The sequence below is a fragment of the Eublepharis macularius genome, chromosome 4 (genome assembly GCF_028583425.1).
Source record: "Eublepharis macularius isolate TG4126 chromosome 4, MPM_Emac_v1.0, whole genome shotgun sequence".
NCBI classification, from domain to species: domain Eukaryota; kingdom Metazoa; phylum Chordata; class Lepidosauria; order Squamata; family Eublepharidae; genus Eublepharis; species Eublepharis macularius.
This window is the reverse complement of record NC_072793.1, coordinates 160,537,150-160,551,687: the sequence shown is the minus strand read 5'-3', so window position 1 is coordinate 160,551,687 and position 14,538 is coordinate 160,537,150. Positions and strand designations below refer to the sequence as shown.

At 45.7% G+C, this 14,538-nt stretch overlaps 1 protein-coding gene across 1 annotated transcript; it reads left to right on the top strand.

Moving 5' to 3' along the window:
• Positions 1-247: 247 nt before the first annotated feature.
• Positions 248-6,676, top strand: LOC129329211 (ly-6/neurotoxin-like protein 1). Its single transcript, XM_054978669.1, has 3 exons — positions 248-408; positions 3,909-4,022; positions 6,360-6,676. The coding sequence occupies exons 1-3, from the start codon at positions 357-359 to the stop codon at positions 6,530-6,532; spliced, it is 339 nt and encodes a 112-aa protein (XP_054834644.1). The 5' UTR covers positions 248-356; the 3' UTR covers positions 6,533-6,676.
• The last annotated feature ends 7,862 nt before the right edge of the window (positions 6,677-14,538 follow it).

Here is a 14,538-nt window from a genome sequence, read left to right as displayed (position 1 = left end):
ACACCTGTTCTCAGACACAAAGTCTCTTTGGTAGAATGTGTTATGAAAAGATGCCAGTTTTTTTTTTAAATGGTTCATTACCTGTATCTATGCTTAAGTCTTCTATAGATTCAAGACTTCGTCATCTTATTCCAGGAGATGTACTATGTAATTTAAAAATAACTATTAAAAATATATTTTGGCACTCTGAGCATCTTCCCGCAAGAAGGCTTTGCCACATCTTCATTTTTTCACCCTGCTCCCTTTTCCTTGGGTCTTGGAGAGAATAAATTGCAACACCTGCCCAGATGTAGCTGAAGATCTTCACAGCTGTGGGGCATCCAGACATCTCCTCAGCCTGCAAAAATTTACCCAAAATGAATGTGATTCTTCTACTTGGTTTCTTTAATCTGCTGTTCTTCGCAACTGGTAAGTGAGTAGCAGGACAAGACGGCCCTCCCAGCCGGCAGCCAAGGCTGCTGAGGCTGGGGGCCGCTTTTGCAGCCTCGGAGGGAGAAAGCAGCAGCTTTGCCTCTCTCCTGAGTGCAGGCTTTTGGGGGGCAGAGCCAAGCCTTTGCAAGGCGGCTACGCCTCCCCAGCCCAGCAGTCTGCTTCGTGCACTCGGCCCACCCACCCTCCCTTTACCAGTGCAGGAGAGCCGGTCGCTGGTTGTCAGGGCCAGGTAGGAATTTTTTCTCCTTTCTCCTTATTGGTGTTGGGGAGGGGAGTTTTTCACCTACCTTGCACTGTGTACTGGGTTGTGGTAGCCCTTATCGGTGGAGCTGTAAATAGGTGGTCATCTGGCAGGATAGAGTTGGAAAAAAGGGAGCGGGCCGGCGAGCACCCTTGGCATGTCCCCACTAGGGGGATTGGAGTCTGTCTGATTGGCTGGTGGGCTTTATGGCGACCAGCTGAGAGGGCAGACTGCTGCTGGGACCCCCCCCCATAAATGTTCTTCACTCGGGCTGTATGCGGAGTGGTCGGAACTTCAAGGGGGGAACCATTTGCCTGGCCTGCCGGGTTGCAACCATGCATATGGATGGCTTGCACCCAGGGCAGCGGGGCTCGCCCAGACAGGTCAGGGCGGCAGTCCTGGCACGGACACTGGGCCTGACCTGTACCACAGTTAGATCCCTTGCTGTATTTACAGTTTGTTAATTGTTTAAATAAAGTGTCCCTTCAAATTCCCAAAATGCCTTGTGTCTGCCCCTTTATTCCTGACTGGGGGGGGGGGGAAGAGGTGTGTGCACTAAAAAAACCTTGGTAATTTTTTTGTTAGAGGTATCAGGAATCTGAGAAATATTAGTATTCCCAATATTGGGGTCCAAAAATACCAGTTTTGTGTTCATATCCATTTTTGAGGGGGCAGTCTGAATATATTTAGCTCTGTTATTCCCTGTGGGGGAATGTTTCAGGAGAGCTGGTGGATCTGCTTTCATTCAAACTATTGCAAAGGAAGGAGAGCTGCCTGTCCTTTAAAAATTTCAAAAAGATTGGGCCAAGGGGTCTGATTTCCTAGGCCCTTGAACAAGGCTGCCCAACTACTCTCTATGGTGTCACTCATCATGACCCCAACTCAGTGGCTGAGGAGGATCAGCAGGATCAGGATGGGCCCAGCACTGCAGAGGCGCCTGTTGAGGACAAACCAGCAGCACCAAAGGCCACTCTGCCAGAGGCTGCAAGAGAAACTGTGGCTATTGGGCCTTTAGGCAGGGATCAATTCTGAGCCTGCATCCCCCCAGGGTCCTTTCCCCGTCTGCAGGAATGGTGGCAGGATGTCCAGGCAGAGATGGCACAAAAGAGATGAAGTACCAGATTGTCTGCACACGACCTCCGTGTAGCAGAGTGCGGAGAGTGGTGCTGTCTTGCAGGATCCTGGCAGAGCACAGTGCAACTTCAAGAGCTTCAGCACCTGAGCCTGATCAATGATAGAAGTGAAGGAAGGATAGGGATTATTCTCTGGCTTGGGTTATAATCCAGGCTGTAATAATGTGGGGCTATAATGCTCACCTTCATATCCCAAGCAGTAGAAAAGAGCAAGAGTCCAGTAGCACCTGTAAGACTAACAACATTTGTGGTAGGTGTATGGGCTTTCGTGAGTCACAGCTTACTTCTTCAGATCATGATCTGTGATTCATGAAAGCTCATATCCTACCACAGATTTTGTTAGCCTTAACAAAATTTTGTTTGCTACTGGACTCTTGCTCTTTTCTACTGCTACAGATAGACAAACACGGCTGCCCATCTTGTTCATATCCCAGGGAATACAAGGTTGGGTACCATCTCTGCTGGTGACACTTCTCCTCCCAGGTGCCAGAGATGACCATTTGCTTACTTTCTCTCTCCAGTAACTCACTGGGTTCCTTTAAATAATAAAATTCATGTTCCTTCAAATAAAATGAATGTGTCTAACAGAAACAACAAAGGTTCTTTGGGTAGTTTCAGAGCAAGAAAAAGAACAAGGAAGAGGTAGGCCTGCTTCAGGGTGAGGTAAGTGGAATTTCAACGGATGATAAAGAATGGGCAGAACTCCTCAACTTCTCCTTTGCCTCAGTATTTGCTTTTAATGGAACCTGTGCTCGACCTGGCTGAAATATAGCACACAATGAAGGAAGAGAGTTGCAGCCAGAGTTGTGGTACACAAATCCCTTGTTTCTTTAAATGGGTTCCTTTCAAGAAACTAGGTGTTTATGTACCACCCCTGTGGCCCTGGTCCTGGGGGCCAGATGAATTGCATCCTAGGGTTCTAAAGGAAGTGGGTGATGTAATTTTGGAGGCTGACTGCCTATAATCATTGATAATTCTTGGAAAACAGTTAGTGCCAGCGAATTGGGGTGTGCACATGTTGTCCACATATTCAAGAAGTGGAAAAAGTAGGAGCCAGGACCTATCAGCTTGGCATCCATACCTGGAAAGGTTTTAGAACAAACCATCAGTCTGTCTTCAATCATTTAGAAAAGATGGGTGTGATTCGTAAGAGCCAGAATGGGTTCCTCAAGAACAACTCATTTTAGACTAATCTTATCTCCTTTTTAGATAGAGTGATGAATTCATTGGTTCAGGGGAATCCTGTTGACATAATTTATCTTGATTTCACCAAAGCTTTTGCTAAGGCCAAACATGATATTGTTGATAAAAATGTGAATGGATACAGCTTCTGAGCCAAAAGGAAAGCTGGGGTATACATATTTTAATAAATAAATAAGCAAATACATAGACTTTGCTTAGTCGAGTGGTAGGATAAGAGTCCCCTGACCCAGATTGCCCAGGCAAGCTTGATTTCATAAGAATTTGGAAGCTAAGCACAGCTGGCCTTAGTTAGTCATTGGATGGGAGACTTCCAAAGCAGACCAGGGTTGCAGAGGCAGGCAATGGCAAACCACCTCTGTTAGTCTCTTGCCTTGAAAATCCCTGCAGGAGTTGCTATACATCCATTATGACTTGAAGGCACTTTCCACCACCCAAATAGGGGTAAGATCCAAGCCACTAATTCATATTTTACAATATATATAGTTGAGCTTGAAGTAAATTGTGATGTTTGATCATTGACAAGTAAGAGTATGGAACGTGCCAACTCGTGAGATTTCCTATCTGATGCCAACAGAAATAGAAATGTATGGCTAAGTATCAAAATGCCTAAATCAGGCACATTTCAATTTATGAGAAAGAAAAAATATGATGTGTGGAAATTAGGTGAGGAAAATATTAGGTGACGAAACTGTCAATGGTTGTTGGGGGTTTTCCGGGCTGTATTGCCGTGGTCTTGGCATTGTAGTTCCTTAGGAACTACATCGTTCTCCGGCCGTGAAAGCCTTCGACAATACATCGAAACTGTCAATGTTAATATTTGTAAAGGAAAACAATAGGATTCTTCAGTGAAATTAGAAATATTTGGGAATCTTCTTTCCAAAGATACTTTTTCTCCCCAGCCCAAGGACTCCTTTGTAATCAATGTCGTTCTGGAAATAACTGTGGCCGTGAAGAACCATGCACAGCAAAGCGTGGGAAATGTTTCACAAAAACTGTCTATGAAGCTCCTAAAGGTATGTTCAAAAATACAAAATCTTGGAGATGTGAGTGGGCTCAGCCATTTTCTGTCACCAATCCTGCCAGGTGTGTGAAGAACAGGGGGGCTGGTGGCCCAGGATCTGGCCTTGCAGGGGACAGGGGCATCTCCTCTGCAGCCAGCTGAGTCTGTGGCATCTTCTTGAGATGATGCTTCAGGAGCTGGTCCCAGAGGCCTTGGAGTGCAGGTCTGGGAATAGTCTTGTGATATGGGGCATCTCCTGTGCCCCCAGATCATCCTCACCAAGGTAACACCTCCTGTTCCCCTTTGGATGGTTCTGTTCCTCAGACTGTGTCCAACTAAGGAAGAGTGCTCTGAGCTGGAGATTTGTGGACATGGTTGTAACCCTACTAGTACTGGGAGGCCAAGGACCTCCCTACACTACATTCCATCAGCTCCCAAAATGTCTGGACTAGCAGTTGAAAGGAGGTCATAGAAGGCAGGAATATATACCTTGGGAGACAAGTGAATTGCCCAATCATTGGGTTGCCAAATAGGGTACCTGGTGTAACAGTGAATATGGGAGGTTTGTAGGGATGTGTATTAGGGGATATACAAGACTAAAATATACCAGAAATTTGCTCTTTCAGGTTGGCTCAGGAAGTCACTCAAACCATTTCCAAAATTCTGGGAGAACCAGAAATTATCTTCTGGAATTTCTGGTGTCTTTCAGAGTTCAAGATGGGGAGGGAGAAGAGAGGAAGGTGGCCCAGCAGACAGCTGTTCGGTGCTGCCTGGTGCCTTTCATTTTAAAGGGTTATTATTTTCTATGCAAGGAGTACTGGTGCCAGGTCTACTGTCATAGAAACTCATAATCCTTTAAAATGTATAGGGACCAGGCACCAACAAACAGATGAGCCAGCAGCTGATCTTTTGCTCACACTCACCCTGTCCCTTTAAACCAGTTATTCTGCACGGCTCACTAAGCCTTGTTCACAATTACCATAAACCAGAAGAGCCATGTGACTACTATATGCTATGTGTGCCACCCCAACAAACACACACCATACTATCAATCTACTAATATTAGATATACAACTATAATTTTGACTGGGTCCAAGAGGTGGTTAATGCCTCTTTGAGAGATGGGGTAGTTGCCCAAGACTTGAAACAGGCTATAGTACATGCACTGCTTAGACTCAGGAGGTCAGTCAGCCTCAAACATGGTCAGGTAGTAGCTGGACGACTTCAAGTATTCCTAGGTTAAGCAGATTGCTTGGATGCTTTCCAAACTGGTTTCAATCATGTTTATGGGTCTGAAACAGACTTGGTTGCCCTGGTAGATGATCTCTGAAGTTGTTTGAAATTTGATCACTCGAATTCTTTGCTGCTATGTTGAGATATATAATTGTATTTTAACTGTGTAAATTGGATGTTTTTAGAATTGTTAATTATAATAACTGTTTTATATATTTTAATTTTATGTATTTTGTAATCTGCCCTGAGCCTGCTGGAATTGTGGGGAGGGTGGAATCAAAATCAAAAATAAATAAAATAAAACCTGAGACAGGAGATGGTAATTGGAAGTGTAACTCTGTTGATTCTTCTGGTCTTCTCATCAATAAGGGTCGACCCAAAATTTGAGAGAACAAAGCAGAAGCCCTGAAAATATAAATATTTTTAATTGGGTACCCCTAGAGGTGAGCAGACAGCAGGTGGGTCTTTACTCATTTGTCGTGTTACTTTTTTCTGCAGTGCTGCCACCATCTGGACATCTGGCATAAAGTCTCTCACAAGACCTCTTACCGGAGAAAGCTCAAAGGAAGGCAGATGCAATGTTAACTGGGGGATGCAGGAGTTTAAAAGACAGAGCAGAAGGCTTTGGCACTTTCACCTCTCTACACAGATCGGAGATTGCTCCTCAGAGGGTTTGTTTATTTCTTCTTTGCCTCCTGGAGTGCGAGGCGAATTTAACACAAACCCTTCACAAACCCTCAAAGGAGCGATCTCTGGCCCCTTGTAGAGAGGTGAAAGTGACAAAGCCTTCGGCTCTGTCTTCTAAACTCCTACATTTCCCGGCTAACATTGCATCTCCCTTCACTTGAGTGTCCCCGTGTAAGAGGGCTTGTGTAGAGAGACTCATAGTGTGACAGCAGAGAGAAGGGGGAAGCTCGCTCTTTAGAGAAGCGCCATGAAGGTGCAGACGATTACGAAGCAAGTCTAGGTAGTTTGTGGGAAATAAAGGCCACTCGACTTAGTACTTCAAGTAACCTGGAGCTTGGACCAGAATGCCCAATTCACTCATCTCTACCACAGTTCCGTTGTGTTTCTCAGTGACATTACTGGGTTCACACCATTGTCTTTTTTCTCACAGGTAAAAAACTACTTTGGAATTCGTATGGATGTGTTACTTCATTGAATGAATATGAGTGTGACACGTTGATAATGAGCGTTGGATTAATTTTTATTACCACTTGCTGCAGCTCTGACAAATGCAATGGACATCGTGCTCCTTTCCCTCCACCTAACTGCACCAGGGGTGTGTGAGATGGCAACGGATGTCCGAACATTTTCTCTTCCTCTACTCTTAGCTTATCCAATCCACTGTCCAGCCAGAGAATCTGGACTTCTTTGAGCAAGCTCATCATTTAAGAGTCTGTACCTGATCTTCTCATGTGTTCATCTGGTTTGTTCCTGGCATGTCTAAATTTCTTGATAAGGTGGATGTGAAAAGAATAAACATTCACCCTGATATACATGGTGTCCAGTCACTTATTCTCTTCTATGCAAAATTACATGTAATGGATGTTGTAAGAAATCATTGGGAGGATAAATGATGGGGAAATTTCTCATGCTGACCTGGATCTTTCTCTTCAGGGTGAAATGAGCTGTTAGGAGTGAGATCAGTCCAGCCTCCCCCCCCCCATAGTTTTCTGTCTTGTTCTTCTCTTTCTTGGACAGACCCTGAACTGCCTTCCACACTCTGTGCCTTCTTGATGGCTTTGAACATGTCGAGTCCTCAGCAGGCTTCCTTTGCATTGGTTCTCTGTGTTATTTTTTTAAAAAAGTTTTAAAATGATGCATTCAGAGTCACCTAATTATGCTGATTGCAGAGGCTCGGATGTCTGTGCATGGACCTCTTTCCTTGCCTTACATAGACACTCAAATATTAAATTCTGGTTTTGAGATAACTGTTTGGAAGATTCTGTGACCGCCGCCCACCCACCAGCATGCAAGACAGCTGAGCTGAACTAGCTTCCTGCTCATCTAACCCTTCCACTGAGCAAGTGGTTGATATTAGCAGAATTGGCCTGACTGCTGAAGTTTACATTAGAGATAGCCCCAAGGCACTAAAGCACAGCCTTGAGCTGAATCCAGCTAGTCAGGAAAAAAAAATTAAATGTAATCTACACAAGAAGGGAATCCCCCACCTCCCAAAGAAGGCTGAAGCAGGACTGGACCTAAACTCTGCAATGGAACCCTCACCGGGTAAAGGCAGAGGAAAAACTGAGTTCTGCCCACCAGATGCCCATAGAATAAAGTAAAGCAGGCAGTTCCCCACTTGCTTGTAGTTCCCTGTGGGCTCCAAATCAGTTCTTGAGTCAGGCCTGCCATGTGAAGAGCATCCCTTTGTACATGTAAAGCTGGAACATAAGTCCCAGGTGAAGAATGAATTGTTTGAGTCTGTTGTGCAGACAGCTCCCAGTCCAGCAAAAGAAACCTTCCCAAGGAAGGAAAGATGTGAGGGAGAAGATTCTTAACCAGCAAGTAGTGGAACAGATTTTTGGATTTGGACAGGTGGGCAACTTTAAAACACTCATTATGGGGTAAAGTAAACACACTCACAATGGACCTCAAATTATATAAATATTATTTGCAGTTCCTTTTCATATACCTTGTAGAAATGAGGGATGTGCACCAAGAACATTTCTGTTTCAGTTTTCGTTCGAGGGGTTCCAGAATAATTCTATTCCATTACTAATTTGTTCCGGGTCAGCAGATGCTAGCCCAGATCTGAACAATTTAGGTTTTTTTCATTTTCATGAGTTTCTGTACATTGTCTCATGGGGAAAATTTCCCATGTGTGATTCATGCATGTGATATTATATGCGCAATAGTGATATTATATGTGCATGTGATATTATATGTGCAATAGCCCATTACATTTGACACTCAATGTCCTGTGCATAGGTGTGTGTGTGTGTGTGTGTGTGTGCGTGCCCATTCTCTCAATCTCTCTATTTTCTGCTCAGATGCCCATTTGACAATATGTTTGGTCTCCCTTTTAAAACAAACACCTCTCCAAACATTTTATTTTCCAACAATGTTTTCTTGTGTACGTGAACTTCACTTTAACCTTCAGTTGCATGGCAGGGCATGAGAATAATCTTTTGTGGAGGGATGCAAACAGTGAGAGATGCTGGAATCGACAGGGGACTGGACCATGAGGGTTTTTTCCCTTATTCTGCTTGTGATCGTTGGATGGCAGGTGGGGCCCTTGGGATACAGAGATGGGTGAAAGCTTCATTGGGCTATAGTTTTGCTACTTCCTCATAGAAAGACCTCAGAAAGACACTGATTAAGAAGCCTTTCTGGGCTAGAAAAATGGTCAACTGAAAGGCTACACAGACCCCGGCCAACGTTGCTTTTCCTTGTAGTGACTGTGCTCTGTGACTGTCCAAGTGCGCTGAAAGAGGAGGAGAGCAGGGGCTCCACTTACTCTCCTCCCCCACCCCATGCGTCTTCTTTCCTGGAGACCTACAGCACTCTGTGATGTTTTCATGGCCATTTCCCAATTCTTTGCGCTAATCCTGGAGAGACACCCACCCAAACAGGAAGGATCCTGTTAATATACAAAGAAAGAGAAAAGTGTGGTACTGGAGGTGAGCAGTTTTGTCAGCTGCTGCCCATGCGTGGTTCTGTAAGGGATGATAAAGTTATAAAAGAACAGTGGGCTATTGACAGATAACACACTCCATTTCAAGCAAAAATGCCACCTAGAATGGGTGCTCCATTCCCCACATCTATGGCACTGGGGGAGGAGGAGGAGCGCCTGCCTTCTTCCTCACATGATTTCTCTGACATGAAATGGCCCTGGCAGGGTGCTATTTGCAGAACATTCTGCCCTGGAAGTGGGGGAAGTAGCTCATGCTCCTTCCAGTCCACTGTTCCAAGCCAAACTGGGTTCCTGTTGGTTGTTGTGGGTTTTCCGGGCTGTATTGCCGTGGTCTTGGCATTGTAGTTCCTGACGTTTTGCCAGCAGCTGTGGCTGGCATCTTCAGAGGTGTAGCACCAAAAGTCTTTGCCACTTCCTCATAGAAAGACCTCAGAAAGACTCTGAGGTGCTACACCTCTGAAGATGCCAGCCACAGCTGCTGGCAAAACGTCAGGAACTACAATGCCAAGACCACGGCAATACAGCCCGGAAAACCCACAACAACCATCGTTCTCTGGCCGTGAAAGCCTTCGACAATACATTGGGTTCCTGTTGTTTTTTTAAAAATGACATCTCCCCACAGCTGCTGTGTGGCTGAGAGAAAAGGATGTCAGGTCTGGGAACCCCAACCTAACTTGCTCAATAACGTATCATGACGCTTGGTCCCGAGAGGGTTTGCATGCAAATCCCATTTGAAGTAATGCTGATCTGAATAAGTATTTGGATTCACTGGTGAATGGGGGGTGGGGGGTGGAATCAAAGGTTGTCGTATTGTTTTCCTGCCCAAATATCTCCTCCCTTAAAAGATGAGTGATGGAGGCGGATTTCATACTAGGAGTATTCCACACCATTTATGAGCAGTTTTCACGGTCCTGTCTGCTTTGAATCGGCACCAGCAAGTTTCAAAACTAATCAGAAACCCCGAAGTTGTGTAGCACAGCCTGGATAGACACCTGCCTGGAAGCCTCTGTTCCATTTCGGACTTTCGGGGCATTGCAGTGCACGTCAGCTTTTTAAAAAAAAAACATTGAGCATGCGTGGTAACAACCCTGCATTAAATCTTCGGACAGACAAGCCTCCCCCCATGCCACCCCTTCATCCACCCACCTCCACCTGACTCTTCCTGGGGTAAGGCAGGACTTGCCTACCCAGGGGTTAAGCATGGTGGTGGGGGAGAGCAGACTCATACCTGCCTCTGGCTCTGCTGAGACATGCCAAGCCGGGGCTTGGCATGCCTTCTGAAGCACTGCGAAATGTGTGGGGATTGCGCACACATGCACTCCAGACAGGAGAGGCTGCAGCAGCTTTTGAATCTGCCGGTACAATTTGGCTGAGCTTAGCATGTGGGCTGCATGAAGAGGAGAGCCAATTGAGAGCTTTTGTGAGTGTATGTGTGTGTGTGTGTGTGTACGCCTCTCTCTCCCTCACACCAGTAATGTAACTTTAGCATCCATGCCATTCACTCCTCCTCCCCCACCTCGCGCTCTCACTCACTGGCTTGAAAGGGGGGAGGGGGGAGATGAAAGAGAAGCCCTGCCACTCTGACAGCATTTTGAGAGACGCTCTTAAGAGAGGGAGAGAAAAGGAAATGGATCCACACTGAGGAGAAGGGGAGGAAAACAACCCAACCCGGCTTAAAAAGTAAAAAGACAGTACTCGAATGAAATGCGCCGGGGCACAGGGATAGCACATAAAGCAGAGAAAGGGGAATGAAGTTAAAAACAACCCCCCTCCCTTTCAGGTCCCACCCAAAATAAAAGTATACGTCAGAGTCATAAAGTAAGAGAGACTGTACGTGCAGCTAAAAAAATGGCGGAAAAGAGGAGTTCAGAGAGCTATTATGTGGGTGTGCTTAATTTCACACAAACCAATCAGCAACCAGGGAAAATAAGGGGGGGGAGCGCTGCAAAACGTTCACATTGGCATTAATCGAGTCTGCCTTGACTGGGCATCTGATTAAAAATTAACATGATCCAGGGAGAGCCGGTTTGGTGTAGTGGTTAAGAGCATGGGACTCTAATCTGGAGAGCCGGGTTTGATTCCCCACTCCTCCATGAAGCCAGCTGGGTGACCTTGGGCGAGTCACAGTTCTCTGGAGCTCTCTCTGCCCCACCCACCTCACAGGGTGATTGTTGTGGGGTAATAATAACACTTTGTAAACTGCTCTGAGTGGGCATTAAGTTATCCTGAAGGGTGGTATATAAATTGAATGTTATTATTATTATGTATTACCTGCTATTGTTACCAGAACTGCTCTTTTATTATAATGGGGAATTAGCTGTAGCAGTCTGTAACTATTAATATTAAGCGAGGATCATAACCTATGTTTACGGAGGTCCCGATCCCAGACACTCTAGTGAAAAAGAGGCAGACAAGGAGTGAGTTCCAAACACGTGTATTGAGTGTAGCGTAAGCCTAGCTTGCACAATCATACAAAGAACATACAAGGTCTAAGAAATACAGGGTATGAAATACAGAGACGTTCGCATTAGCTGGTTCCCAACGATGATAGGGGGAATACTCACTTATCCTGAAGCGAAGCAGAGACACAACAGCGAGGTGGCCCAATGCCAGCACTGGGACCACAGACGGACAGCAAGGAAGTCTGGATAGGAATGGCCTGAGCACCGAGTGGTCTGGGAGACCAGCTTAAATACCCCAAAACGTACCCTGGGGCTGGTGCTGTACTTGGTGGTTCTCACAGATTAAAACAAAGGGTCTAATGGGCTACTGAATGGCTTGGATGGGCCACTTTGGTAATCAGATTGTGATAAGTGACACCTCAGGAAGAGGGGACAAAGGAGGGAGGGGTAAATCCAAGTGGGCTGAAAGGATGTTCCAGTGGACAGGGCTTGTCCTGATGTCATCAGCTCTGGAATGCGGAGGTTTCTTTGAGATGCATTCTCTAAGTGCTTGGGATGGTCGGCACTTAGTTCCTTCTCCGGGGCGGCTCCTAAGATATGCAGAGCGGGGCGAGGGGCTCTCGCTGCGGACGTGGTGTGCCCGCTTCGCCGAAATGGCTTCTCAAAGCAGTCTTCTTCCCAGGGTCTTCTGTCTGCCTGAGAACATGGATGCCGGCTGGGCATAGCTGGGGCTGGATAGCAGGCTGCCCGGTAGCGAGGGCAAGCTCGGCGACCGGCCCGCGGGAGGCTCCAGGCGGGAACTGACCAGGGAGCGCCTAGCCAGGCTCGCTGGAGGTTTCCCTGGCAGGTGCCCGGCTGCTAGCAGCGGCTTGGGCCCATATGAGGCAGGCTTCCATGGAGGCAGCGGGAACAACACTTTAAAACACAGTCCAAAGCAGGGAACAGGCACGGTCCGTGGTAGATGGCAATGCAGGCACGGGGAACACAGTCCAAACACACACTGGGAAGTCCAGATACAGGTCAGGGCAGAGCTGCCCAGAAAGAGAGTCCTTTGTGCAGTTAACCACACATGGAGTCAGTACACTGCACAGTCTATTGCAGCAGCAAGGTAATAAAACAGCAGACAGGAAACTGACACGTGTACTAGAGCACACACGTGCAAAGCAGTCCTTGGTGCAGCAGTGAAACAGCAATGCAGGAAACTTTAGCACAGTTCATAGCAGGCTTCAAAGCAGGGGAGGGGGCCTACTTGGCAACACTATATCCTGCCATCCATAGTCTGACATATCAGCAGGGAGAAAAATTGGGGTAATGGGGAAAAAAGCGGCACCGCGTCCAATGACTAGCTTGCAAATGTGGAACTCCTGCAAACATGGGATGTGGAACAGGTACAGACACACTTTAAAACCCAAGTGCGAAAAGTACCAGAAATATAACGATTCCCATCACTAGGTCGATATATGGGAGAAGGTTGTAGCTGTTTTATATCTCTGCCCCTCTTTGTAATGGTTGCCTCCCCAATGCTGTTCTTATACGTGATTTTCCCTTCTTTTTTTCCTGTCTCTTCAAGGGCATTTGCAAGCTACTTTTCAAGTGAGATGGGATGCTGGGTGTTCTGCAAAGGGACCTGATTCAGACAGGGATTTTAAATAAATTCATTTAAATAAGTAAATAAATACGTCTGCAAGGATTCCTTTGCCAAAAATGCCTCCCATTCTCTTATCAGTCTTTGAAGGTTGTGGAAAAAACTCAAGGACCTCCCCCCCTCCGCCATCAAATTACATTGTGTATATGTTAAATAATTTCAACTAGAGGATTTAAGTCCAGAGGCTCCTTAGAGACCAACAAGGTTTTTCAGGGTATAAGGTGCCACAGGATTCAGATCCTGCTGTTCTACTGCAGACCAACAAGACAATCTACCTGAAACTGATCTCAGCAGGAAACACCATGGAAGGCTAGGAAGATTCACCCCCTCATCCTGTCCTCAAGTTTCTTGACGTCCAAGGTCACAAAGCATGCCCTTACACTTACCAACTACTGAACTAATCATTGAAAACTCCAGGCTTTGTTCACAATCAGTGAACAGGGCAAAAGCCAAATGACACATGGAGGCTTCTGGATGTCAGAATTCAGTCCACATTTCCTCAGCCCACTAAGATTCCAGTTTTCAGTCGACTGAGAGACTGATGTCACAGGAAAGGCAAAGGGAAAGGGAAATCTCCTCATCAGTTGATGCATGCTGCATGGGAAGATAATACACAATGGCCTCCTAATTAATGAATTCACACAACAGAACGAGTACACCCTATTTCACAGCTGATGACATAAGCCCTATGCAGAACATGATGATAATATGCTGTGGAAAATATACTCCCCCCCCTCCCGCCCATTATGTCTGCTTAAGAAAAACACTGGGCAAATCAGTGCTGTATTGCCAGGATTATTGATCTCAATACAAAAGTAATAGTATATATTTAAAATATTTAAATGTTAAATGGGACAATGATTAAAAAATGGGAATTACCAGTTGATGTATAAGAGAAAAAATGGGAATTACCAGTTGATGTATAAGAGAAATTTATCAATCAAACAGAGTTTGACATCTTAGCACCATCTAGTGTTTAATGAGGAAAATTAGTATACTTTTCAGAATCTAGAATGCATTTCATGAGCTTTTTACCTGATTGTTTTGTTTTGTAGTTTAATACAATGTAGTTGAATCAATACAGAGATATGAAATAGCATGGGAGACAAAGTGGAACCTTGGGGCACCCTGTAGGCCAGAGACCAAGGAGCTCAGCATCAGTCCCCCAGCACCACTCTCTGAAATCTACCTTCAAGGTAGGGAAAAGTCCACCCCAAAATGATGCTTTCCAGTCCCAACCCCAAAAGGCAGTCCTTAAGGATACGAAGACCAATTGTATCAATATCACAGTAAGAGATCCAGGAAAATTAATAGGATTGCACTCCCCCTGTCCATCTCTCAGCACAGGTTATCCACCAGGGCCACCAAGGCCCTTTCAGTCCCATAACCAAGTCTGTTCTGAGGACAAAATGGAGAAGAGGAGATTGTTGTAAGTCACTTTGGATCCCCACTGTGCAGAAAAGTCGAGTATAAATGATGTCAATAAAATGCATACATTTAGTCCATGACTAAGTTTAAGAATGCATTCTGTGCCATCAGCACTTCCCTTAAGGTCAAGGAAAAGGCAAAACAGAGTTGGGAGTCAGGAGCATAGTAATGACGTCACACT

Excerpts from the sequence above, each read along its gene's own strand:
- LOC129329211 (XM_054978669.1), top strand. The coding sequence starts at position 357 with ATGAATGTGATTCTTCTACTTGGTTTCTTTAATCTGCTGTTCTTCGCA. Across the intron at positions 409-3,908 it reads TCTGCTGTTCTTCGCAACTG|CCCAAGGACTCCTTTGTAAT; the intron begins GTAAGTGAGTAG and ends TTTTCTCCCCAG. Across the intron at positions 4,023-6,359 it reads TGTCTATGAAGCTCCTAAAG|GTAAAAAACTACTTTGGAAT; the intron begins GTATGTTCAAAA and ends TTTTTCTCACAG.